Source organism: Chanodichthys erythropterus, chromosome 11 (assembly GCF_024489055.1).
Source record: "Chanodichthys erythropterus isolate Z2021 chromosome 11, ASM2448905v1, whole genome shotgun sequence".
In the NCBI taxonomy this organism is placed as follows: Eukaryota; Metazoa; Chordata; class Actinopteri; order Cypriniformes; family Xenocyprididae; genus Chanodichthys; species Chanodichthys erythropterus.
The window spans coordinates 53984874-53995654 of record NC_090231.1 but is presented as its reverse complement, the minus strand read 5'-3'; the positions used below and the strand labels follow the sequence as shown (position 1 = coordinate 53995654).

At 35.2% G+C, this 10781-nt stretch overlaps 1 protein-coding gene across 1 annotated transcript; it reads left to right on the top strand.

Annotated features, from left to right (window-relative positions):
- Window positions 1-1675: 1675 nt before the first annotated feature.
- Window positions 1676-10379, top strand: cyb5b (cytochrome b5 type B). The gene is made up of 5 exons (XM_067400057.1): window positions 1676-2063; window positions 4928-5056; window positions 7927-7953; window positions 8064-8095; window positions 8176-10379. Exons 1-5 carry the CDS (start codon window positions 1893-1895, stop codon window positions 8264-8266), a joined length of 450 nt encoding a protein of 149 aa, XP_067256158.1. The 5' UTR covers window positions 1676-1892; the 3' UTR covers window positions 8267-10379.
- The last annotated feature ends 402 nt before the right edge of the window (window positions 10380-10781 follow it).

Sequence of the window (10781 nt, the reverse complement as noted above, 5' to 3'; positions counted from 1 at the left end):
ACACACCAAGCTTGTTCGAGATGCATCGGCTTCTCGCATAGCGATCGGCGCATGACAAAAAAACTCAGCGAGAACGATCCAAAAGCACAAGGAGTCGTATGCTCTACAAACGCTTCCGCGGATCCGCGGCACCTGCCGAGTTGGTCCGCGCTGCTCCGAAGCATCTCGAACAAGCCTTCTATCAACAGTCTCGGATGTTTCACTACTGTTGATGCTCATGGCTTTGCGAACCTACATCGGCATCCAAACACGGCTCGCCGTAATTTGTATATAGACGGAGATTACGATCGAGCTGCTATATCAAAAATGGTGGTCACAAGTTTCTTGTTGGTCACGGTAACCCCGCCCCCAGCCCCTGACGCAAGCGGTTCTTACTTCTTCTAGACCAGCAATGTTTTGGTGCTACTTACGAACCACTTTTCCTGGTTCGGAGCTGGTGCTTTGTGTGTCGAAAGACAAAGAACTGATTTGAAACTAGGCTCTGGTTCCGAACCAGCACTCAAACTGCCTTGGTGGAAAAGGGGTATGAATGACAAGAGACCGAGGCGAGAAGTGATACTTCCTCATGCATAATACCGTGATTATAATCGACAGCGCATTGATTGGATTGAATGAGCTTTTCGTCATGAATAAATACAGAAACTGTTGACATCAGCATGTTCGACCAGCCCATACTAGAGCCAATCAGCGCTTGCCGGTGGTACACGATGACGTCAGATTTTGTGACGTTGCTCCGACTTTGCTTTTCAAACCAGAAGACAGAAATCGCTCTGAAAAATGCAAAAATAACTACTTTTAACTTTCAAATAAAATTAATGAGTTCCTTTAGTGTTTTCAATTATGTGAAGCCTATACTGTTCACAGCTCAAAAAATGTGTTCTGGGGTTTCATGACCCTTTAAATAGAGAAGAAGAAGAGAGCTAGAGCGTTAATGGTTAAAATGTATAATTTATTTTTATTTTATTTTTTTTAGAAAATGAGTGATGGTTTCTCTAGATAAGACCCTTATTTCTCGTCTGGGATCCTGTAGAACACTTTGAAGCTGCACTGAAACTGTAATTTTGACCTTCAAACGTTTGGGCTCCATTGAAGTCCACTATAAGGAGAAAAATCCTGGAATGTTTTCATCAAAAACCTTAATTTCTTTTCAACTGAAGAAAGAAAGACATGAACATCTTGGATGACATGGGGGTGAGTAAATTATCAGGAAATTTTAATTTGAAAGTGAACTAATCCTTTAACATAATGGCTATGTTTATGCAACTGGTATCTGTTGTGTCTTTCATAGTCAGGATTTTTAAGAAAAAAAAAACAAGCTGCTTTATAGAGCTACTTTATCTTGATCTTTTTTCAAAAGCTACATAAAACATTTTGTATGTTTGTCTAAATTAGCCCACTTTTGATTTGATTTTTGATGTATTTCTTTGCGTTTTATACACAAATTGACGATGGTAAACACAATCCAGTCACAAAATATACACACACAACCAAAAATTTATTTAGGACTTTTCAGTATTAAGGACTTTTAGGGTTGTGTAACGTGACGCTAACGTGCTTATAACATGCGTGTGACGTTTGGCGGTCTCGCGATGCTCTGCTCTTGATTCTGATTGGCTGCTATTGGACACGTCACTGGCAGTGTGCAGAGTGAACTCAGTGCTGATTGGCTGGTTTGGTTCAAGTGAATGGATTCGGTCATTTCTCGTGACTGGTGGTGAAGTGGAAATGGTGTGCCGGCTGGACTGGAATTGAACTAGACGGGTTGGGTGCACTAATAATAATAATAATAATAATAATACTAGAAAAACAGCTTCAAGCTGAAAGATTACAGGTAAAACCTGCGCACTGGTTTCCACTGAATTCAGCACAGAAGCGACAGAAAGCGAGTGAAGATGGGGGAAGAAAGTGAGAGTCAGAACATGAAGGATGAAAATACATTCACATCGGAGGAGTGCGGTGTGAAATACTACACACGCGAGGAGATTCAAGCCCATAACATGATCAAAGACACGTGGCTCATCATCCACGATAAAGTTTACGATATCACAAGTTTCATGGAGGAGGTAAGAGGGCTGGAGTTTCATCATGTCCTCCAGTCCACATTGTGTAACGTTAACCATACAGCACTAATGCAATTGCATTTTACATTAATTTTCTATCACATATATATATGTTTTACACGAGTTACTCATTTTAGCTCTAGACTGGAAACATAATCTGCTGTCAAGATAATCAAAGTTTGTGTGGCCCGATCAGTGAGTTAGCATTACTAGATTCAGTGCAGTAAACAACACTCTGAAGCATCAAACTAGATTCATATTTATTTTCTAGCAACATTGAAAGGAAGGCATTGCAAGGTTGGGTATTAGACACATTATCTACCCGGCTAGCCCGGTCACGTTGAGCTGTCACAATGAAATGAACAACACGTGCTGAATGCTGAAAGTTTTATTGTCCTTTAAATCCTCTGTCACGTTTTGGAGTTTGATACAACATACATTTTCATTGTGGTATGACATAATATCTACTGTGCTGCTTACAAGAAGCTTGAGAAAACAAGCAAGTCTCTAATCTTTCATGTGAATCATGAGTTTTATGATTCATGTTCCATGGCTTGAGAAATATATATTTGAAAGAAAGAAGAATTGCAATTCATATGGCATTTACTGCCTTTATCATTTATATATTATCAGTTTACAGATGATTAGACAATAATAAAAAAATGCAGTCCAGTTGTTCTTTTAATTTAATAATCTAAAACAAAAAAATGTGATTGCATACTACATTCATTTGTTATATAATGCATTGATTATTATAAAATGCTTATAATTACAATAAAACTGTATAGTATTGTGATATGAACAACTAGTCAGTATATAACGACTCAATAGCTTAAAGTCACCATGAAATCATTCTTATTTTTCAAGATATATTTATATTTATTATAAATGATTTATCCATGTATTTATCCAAATTCATGTGCCCTCAAATATCAAAATATCTTCCCCTCTTGCAGCAACATCTCTTTTCTCTGATGACATGTTTAGTGGTGTGAGGGCGGGGCAACCTGTCACTCACATGAGAACGACCAATAGCAAACTTCAGCCATCCAATCAAAATCAACAAAATCAAGTCCTGCCCTACAAATTTTTTTTTTTTTTATTATAATTTTTTTTAATTATGCAAACAGACAATTACAATATTTACAGATGCGAAATTAAATGTAAAATACAAATACAAAGACCAACAAAACATACATAACAGCTAATAAGATTTGTGTGTGTGTGTGTGTGTGTGTGTGTGTGTAACTGGGTGTGGGAGTGGAAATATATGAACAAAAGAGCATGTAGAGAAGTACAACAGACATAACCAGAGTTAAAAAAAAACAAAAACAAACAAACAAACAAAAAAAAACAACATAAATAAATGAAATAAACTAAAAATTTGATGACAAATAATAATGATGATAAGAATAGTATTAATCACACAAAAAAACTGGAGAATGGAAGATTAGGAGGGTGACAATAGCAAAAATAATAATGATGATGATGATGATAAACTCAATCAGAAATTATAAATAGTAATAATAGTAATAATAACCATATTAACAAATAAACTAATTACATCCAGAATGGGGTGAGGTTAAAGGATCAGGAAGAGGACAAATAATAATAGTTATAATAGTTACCACCTCCGGCCGTCACACACATGCCACACTTACACTGCCTTTGCGTTTTTTTGTTGTTGTTGTTGTTGTTGTTTGAGAAGCCATTTCACTCAGATATATACGTCACAATAGGGAAGAGAAGGGACACAATAGGGATTTCCGTTTCATGCCGAATTTAATGTAAAATGTCATTCAGTAACAGTTTTTACTTAATAATAAGATGGACATGAGCTGATTAACAGGGCTCAATGCTAAAGATTTTTTCCACTGGCCCCACTGAAAAATATATAGTTTTGTTTTTGTTTTGGTTTATAAGGTTGCTGTCACTTTAAGATGAATGAACTGATCCAATATACTGTTATTCATGCATTTTCTTTCTCATATGTTTACATTCAGTTAAGACATAAACCGACTGTATTTACATGAATAGTTTGCCAAGACAGGCATTTTGACATACTTTTGTTGTGTATTTTCCATTCAAGTGCAAAAAGACGAGAAAGAGATCTCAAATCAGTCCTCGCGAGTTGTTTTCTGAAAACAGTGTGCGAGTACTGAATTGAGTTGTTTTGCGACATCTTGCACTTGAATCTGAATGGTTAAAAATCAAGTCTTAAAAATACACACCAATGATAAACTTCCGTGACGCTGCAGCACTGGCCCAATCGGGCCTTTCACGCTGGCCCCGGGCCATCAGGCAGTCCTTAGTGTTGAGCCCTGTAATTTAATAATTCCTGATTCAGTTAGTGAATAAGATTTTTTAGTAACTGCTGCAATTGAATCTGAAGTGTTTGATGCACTAAAATAAACTGGTTCATAAAGTAATTTGTTTGGTAACTGGTGAACTTGCACTATATTTTTGATTCACCTAAAAAGTATTTTAGTTTGGTGTTCTGGCCGAACCGTTAACGGGACCAAACTCAAGTAAAATATTTCAGTTCCAGTATTTTTTTTAAAGTCGGTGTAAAACAAAAGTTGCGATAGTCTTTTCTTCCTACAAAATGTAGGGCAGGCCTTGAGTTTGTCTATGGGGAATTGATTGGATGGTTTTGATTTGCTGTTGGTGGATCACATGTGAGTGACAGGTTGCCCCGCCCTCACTCCAGTAAACACATCATCAAACCCTGGAAATTGTAAAAAGAGATCAGAGGTTGAATGTTGTGCAACAGATGTATCTGGATTTATGGGATGTGCAGAATAGTTTATCAATGAAGAGTGACAGTGTTTAGAGGTTATAAACTTTTATCTCCCTTTCTTTCATAGCATCCAGGAGGTGAAGAGGTTCTTCTGGAGCAAGCAGGTGCAGATGCGACAGAAAGCTTTGAGGATGTGGGTCATTCCACAGATGCCAGAGAGATGCTCCAGCAATATTATATCGGGGAACTCCATATGGTAGTGCTTGTTTTTATGTTGTTGAATGTATTTAGTTAAAAGATGAACCAATTTTAAAAAGTCTGAGCGCTTTGATGCTGCGTGTACATTACTTTTTCTTGAAAAGAATCATCTAGTCTAGGGGTGCAACTAGGACTGGGTACCGAACTCGATACTTTTTAGGTACCGAACGAACTGCCTCCATACTACCGAGTATCGAAAAGTGTCTTGTCATTCGGTACCAAATTTCGGTACCTCAGAATGGAGCCGAGGAGAGGGGCGGAGAAATGCTTTCGCTGTCTCGTTGAGGAGCAAGTAACGTTGCGCTACATTGTTATTTATATCTAAATATATAAAACTATACGCGCGAGAGAGACCCTATGTGCGAGAGGGCGAGTGAATCAACGGTTTCGTTTTCAGTTTATCTCCGAATGGACGGGTGAGAAACGGCTGTTTATGTGAGCAGCCGGTTCACTACAGATACTGTTAACAGAAAACAAAAGTGTAGCACTGCCTGCAGAAACAGCGGAACGCGCAATGTTTTTTGTAGTCTAAGGTACAACACACAGCAGCTTTACATCAGCGTTCGTCCCTCAAGTCTATGGAAACACGCGACCGGTTCGTGACGGCCTCTAGTTCGCCTGCACGAGCACAGTGGCTCTGGCTCCAGAACGCGAACAATTCTGCTGAAAAAGAGGTATCAGCGTCCTCCTGATACTGCGGATAATCTGCGGGTCGGGCCAAGTAATAATAATAAAAAAAATAACATTCAAATTAATTGCGGGTGGATGAGAGATGAATCATTAATGTGTTGATTTTAATAAAGACACAGAACTCTTATTTCACGGTAAGACGCAACGAACTTGCGTCACTCTTACTTCCACTTTGATCTTGTTAATAATAATTAATTTTTTGAAGAACAATTGCTGAGTGATTTAAAAAAGAGCCTCACATACTTAATTTTTGCATTGAAAACTAAACTTTATTAAAACTATTTGCACTGATTTATTGTGTTGGGTAAATTTTTTTAATTTGTGCTTTTTTTATTCCCCGCAGTGGCTCAGGAGATGAGTCTTTGAGTCTGAAAAAAAGTCAACAAAGTTAAAATATAAAACCAAAGATTTTTTTGAGGTTATGTAATCTTGTTTAAACATATTTTATATATATTTTATTTTATAAAAAGGTATCGTTTAGGTATCGGTATCGAAGTCAAGGTATCGGTATCGTCTCGGTATCGAAAATTTTTGAACGATACCCAGCCCTAGGTGCAACTAATGATTATTTGGAAATGGAAATACTTGGGTGACTTTTTAACATGTACAGATAAGGATATAATCATAGAACTTAAGTAAGTAGGGCTGTAACGATGCGTCAGTCGTTATGTAAATTAGTGTTTTTGCGTGGAATGCGTCATCCCCAATGATGGCAGCTCCGACTCCCGGGCATGCTGAAAATCAGCCATTATTATCAGCTAAATATCGAGCACAATCTAAAGTGTGGAAATGTTGTTGGATTATTCAATTAATAAATACATTTTTTTTTTTAAATGTATAGTCGAAAAAAGCTTGGAAGTGCAAGGATATATTTTTTTTTAATATAACTCCGATTTTGTTTGTCTGAAAGAATCATGGGATAATTTTCATTTTTGGGTGAACTAACCCTTTAAGGACTAAAAGAAGTTTGAAATACCTTTGCAGCGGTATACTTTTAGCGAACATCCCGATGCCGCCCACACTATTGAGAACAGCTTATGTAAATAGTATAAATATGTGCTATGCACGTTCCTTTAATAACAAAATAAACCCACAACAAAAAGGACAGCGGTGAGAAAATGGCAGTTAAGAAAGCAACTGATCATAGCGATGTGGATGTTTGCACCAGCTCTGCAATTTGGCACTCCAGTTGAATTACATCTTTGATTTCTACTACAACGCATTTTAATGAATAAGTGACTCTCTCATAAAGACTTCACTTGTTTCATTACTCAATAAATATCTGGATTCTGGTATGAATGATTTAATGACAAATACATTTTGTTGCCACCTACTGGTGTAATGATGTAATTAATACAATCTTTATTTTGATCGCTTCTGCAGACATCAGTGTTTATATCTGAATTATAAACTTTTATCCAAGTACTTCTGTGAAAGTCTGAATTATTGTAAAACAGAAATAATGATACTATGATGTTTGTGAATCTGTTTCATGATAATAGACAGGTTTAATAGGCACAGGCTAATTGTTGTCATTTAGGAATAAGATTGCGATCTCGACTCAAACACCCACAATCTTTCAACGATTAATCGTGTAGCTCTACTCTGTATTTTACAGAGTTTTAGATTAGGGCTGTCAAACGATTAATCGCATACAAAATAAAAGTTTGAGTTTGCCTAATAAATGTTGGTGTACTGTGTGTAATTATTATGTATATATAAATACAAACACATTCATGTATATATTTGAGAAATATTTACAAGTATATGTATTTATATTTTTATATAATTTATATTATATATAAATAAAAATATTTTGTACATAAATAAATATATACATTAATTTGTGTGTATTTATATATTCATAATAATTACACACCGTACACCCACATATATTATGCAAACTCAAACTTTTATTTTTTTGATTAATCGCGATTAATCGTTTGACAGCCCTAATCTAGATGTGTTTTGTCCATAGAAATGCGTTATTCACTGCAGTAAAGGGATGTAAATAGTGGATGTTTCCTGTGCACAGCACTCAGATGTGATTACGCCATAATAACATTTTTTATTAATTTTCAATTATTTTATCAGTTCGTTGTTGCAGTCCTAATCTAGTCTATGTCTTCAAGTACGTGTAAATTCATGAACATTAATAATGCTATTTTCCTGTTTTAGGATGATCGAAAGAAAGAATCAAAAAAGGTAAAAACAATTCCAAAAACTCTTTCCTGACTGATGCAAAAACATATAGCCTGTCATGAAAAAGTTGCGGTTTGTTAATGTTTGTTCGCTTTATCACGTTTCTATTTTAGGAAGTTTACATCACAACTTCCAAGGAGTCCAGGTAAGAAGTCCGATTCAGTTCTACATGAACTACAGTGCTCATGTTTGATTTTTTTAACTGATTGTTTGTCTTTTGCTCAGGTCATTGACCACCTGGTTAATTCCTGCCATAGCTGCTGTACTTGTGGGCATCATGTACCGTTACTACATGTTGGAACACAAATCGTCCTGAACTTTGTCACCGCTATATTTCTCTTGTCTGGAGGCCTTGACTTGTTGAGTGAGTCTGTAAGATCACTCTCATCCTTTCTTCTTTAGTTTCTACTCCACTGACAGGAAACGGTCCTTAGCGCATTGGCTCATTATGACTGGTTTTTCTACCAGCCTTCACTTCAGAATCCACAATAATGCAGCTGTATTCTATCTCTGATCTTGGTCACTTTTCTGTCTATTTTGTCTTTATAAATGTACTTGGGAATGATTTCAACTCCTTTAAATTAATCTAGAGTGTAGTTGGAAAGATCAGGTATGGTCCAGATTTTGCTGTCGGATCCTAATTTTGACAAATCACATGTCCACAGCCTTCACATAGCTGCTAATTGATGTTTGTCAGTGAATTGCCTTAGGTTTATTACCTGAGGATTTTGACCAAATGATTCTGTGGAGTTGAAAATTGCATCTCCAAGAGAAGAGCATGGAGTCGTGCTACTAAAAAGAAATTTCTATTTTAAATGCAACATGCTTTAAAGGGGTAGTTCAGGAAAAAAATTGAAATTCAGTCATCATTAGGCTACTTGATCCAAACCAGTATGACTTTATTTCTTCTGCTAAAAACACAAAAGAAGATATTTTGAAGAATGTTTGTATTTTATGAGGGAAAAAACCCCACATTTCTTAAAATATCTTGTTTTATGTACAGGTTTGGAACGACATGATAGTGAATTTTCATTTTTTAGGAGAACTATCCTTTTAAGGAAAACTAGAAAATGTTGCCATTGTTTCATATATTGTCATAACACTTTTGCATGAATGTTGTCATTCAACATCAGACAATGTGCAATTGCTGAAGTGTAAGAAATGTAGCATAGTTACAGTCATACATTACTTTGACGTTATATATGTATGCTTTTTTCTTACAATGAAGATTTCTAGTGTGGTACCTGTATCTGCAAACTTGAAATTGACTCCATTACTCTGCTCTGTCTATTTGTAATGATGCATTTGAGAGATGTTTAAATGTGTTTTTTTTTTTTTTTTTTTTAAACAATTTGTTTCAATGTTGGTAAGAGGATTTCTTTGGGAAGTGTTTGAACTGTTGTACAGCTTGTAGAGTACCTGTTCATATAGTCATTGCTCTTATATGCTTCTCTGATGAACTGTTCTCAGCATTGCTTGCATGTTTTTTCTAGCTCGACTTGCTTTAGCTTAAAGGGCAGGTCATGAAAAATTATATGCAAGTGTTTACCGTTCAACTTCAAAAGTAGAAGTAAACTAAAATGTCTACTTTTGTTTGCTTCTGTTGTGAACTTTTGTTATTAAAATTTTGATTGTATTTCCTTCTCAAACAATAGTGGATTTAATTCAAGTAGCTTTTAATGAAATGCATTGAGTGAGTCATTCTATATATATATAATATATATAGAATTATTTTTTTCAATTATTCTCAATATCATATATATTCTCTTATATATATTTCTAGCCCAAATTTCTATGTTTTCTTCAGTCATGTTTGCCTTTTTAAAATCATTCCTGCCCCAAGATATGTGCAAATTAATTATTTTCCTGCCAGGCTGAGTAAATGTATTCAGCTTTGTCTAACAATTGATGTTAAGATATTTACATTTGTGTGCATTTTATATGCGTAGATGTTGACAACATTGTAAAGTTTTCATAGGATCACATGTTAATGTCATAATTTAATTATAGTCATGCAAAAAAAAAAAAAAAGTCCTGAATTGAGGACAAGTGTGTTAGACTCTAGGTCACTATCTGCTGTTTTAGTTCAACAACAAGAAGAATCACAACTCAAGGCCTTTAATATTGCTGAGATAAATGTGATTTATTTAATAAAAATTATAATTTATCTGTCTGATAAGGAATATCTATGGTACGTCAGTATGAATACAACTGATGCATTGAATCAATGTGTTTATAAAAATTTCAGCTACGTTTCAATAAATGGTTAAGGATGCAAGTATAATTGTACTATGTAATTGTTGTCTCTATTTTATTCTAGACTAAATTAGGACATGCATTGAAATTTAAAACGGGCAGGTATTACTGCTGAAGAATTTGATGGTTGTCGTTCTGTACACAAATTAATTTAACTTTTTGCTTAATGTGGTTGCGAGGAGCTTAATAAAATTAGCAAATATTAATACAATGTCACATGAGACCCATTTATCTGTAATTTTGCCAGTGATTGAACAAATTGTGCTACATATAAATAAAAATATTTTGGTGGTTCTGTGTGTTCATACACTTTACTACTACTAATAATAATTATTAGAAATTATACAAAATTATATTTGTATAATTAATAATTATACAAATATTAAATATGCTGGACATTGTTATTCTGAAGAAGAAATCGCTTGGTAAACAGTGTTGGTAAGTCTGATTCATTAGGGAGTCGGTTCTTTCGGACGGATTGTTTCAAATCGGCTAAAATGCACCAATTCGCTAGCAATCACTCAAAAATGTTTCCAGGCGCTCAACTTTAATGTGTAGTTTGTTTAAAGCATGCT

Bases quoted from the DNA above. Each gene is read 5' to 3' on its own strand.
- cyb5b (XM_067400057.1), top strand. From the start codon at position 1,893: ATGGGGGAAGAAAGTGAGAGTCAGAACATGAAGGATGAAAATACATTC. The intron at 2,064-4,927 runs GTAAGAGGGCTG...TTTCTTTCATAG, and splicing joins TCACAAGTTTCATGGAGGAG to CATCCAGGAGGTGAAGAGGT. The intron at 7,954-8,063 runs GTAAAAACAATT...TTTCTATTTTAG, and splicing joins GAAAGAAAGAATCAAAAAAG to GAAGTTTACATCACAACTTC.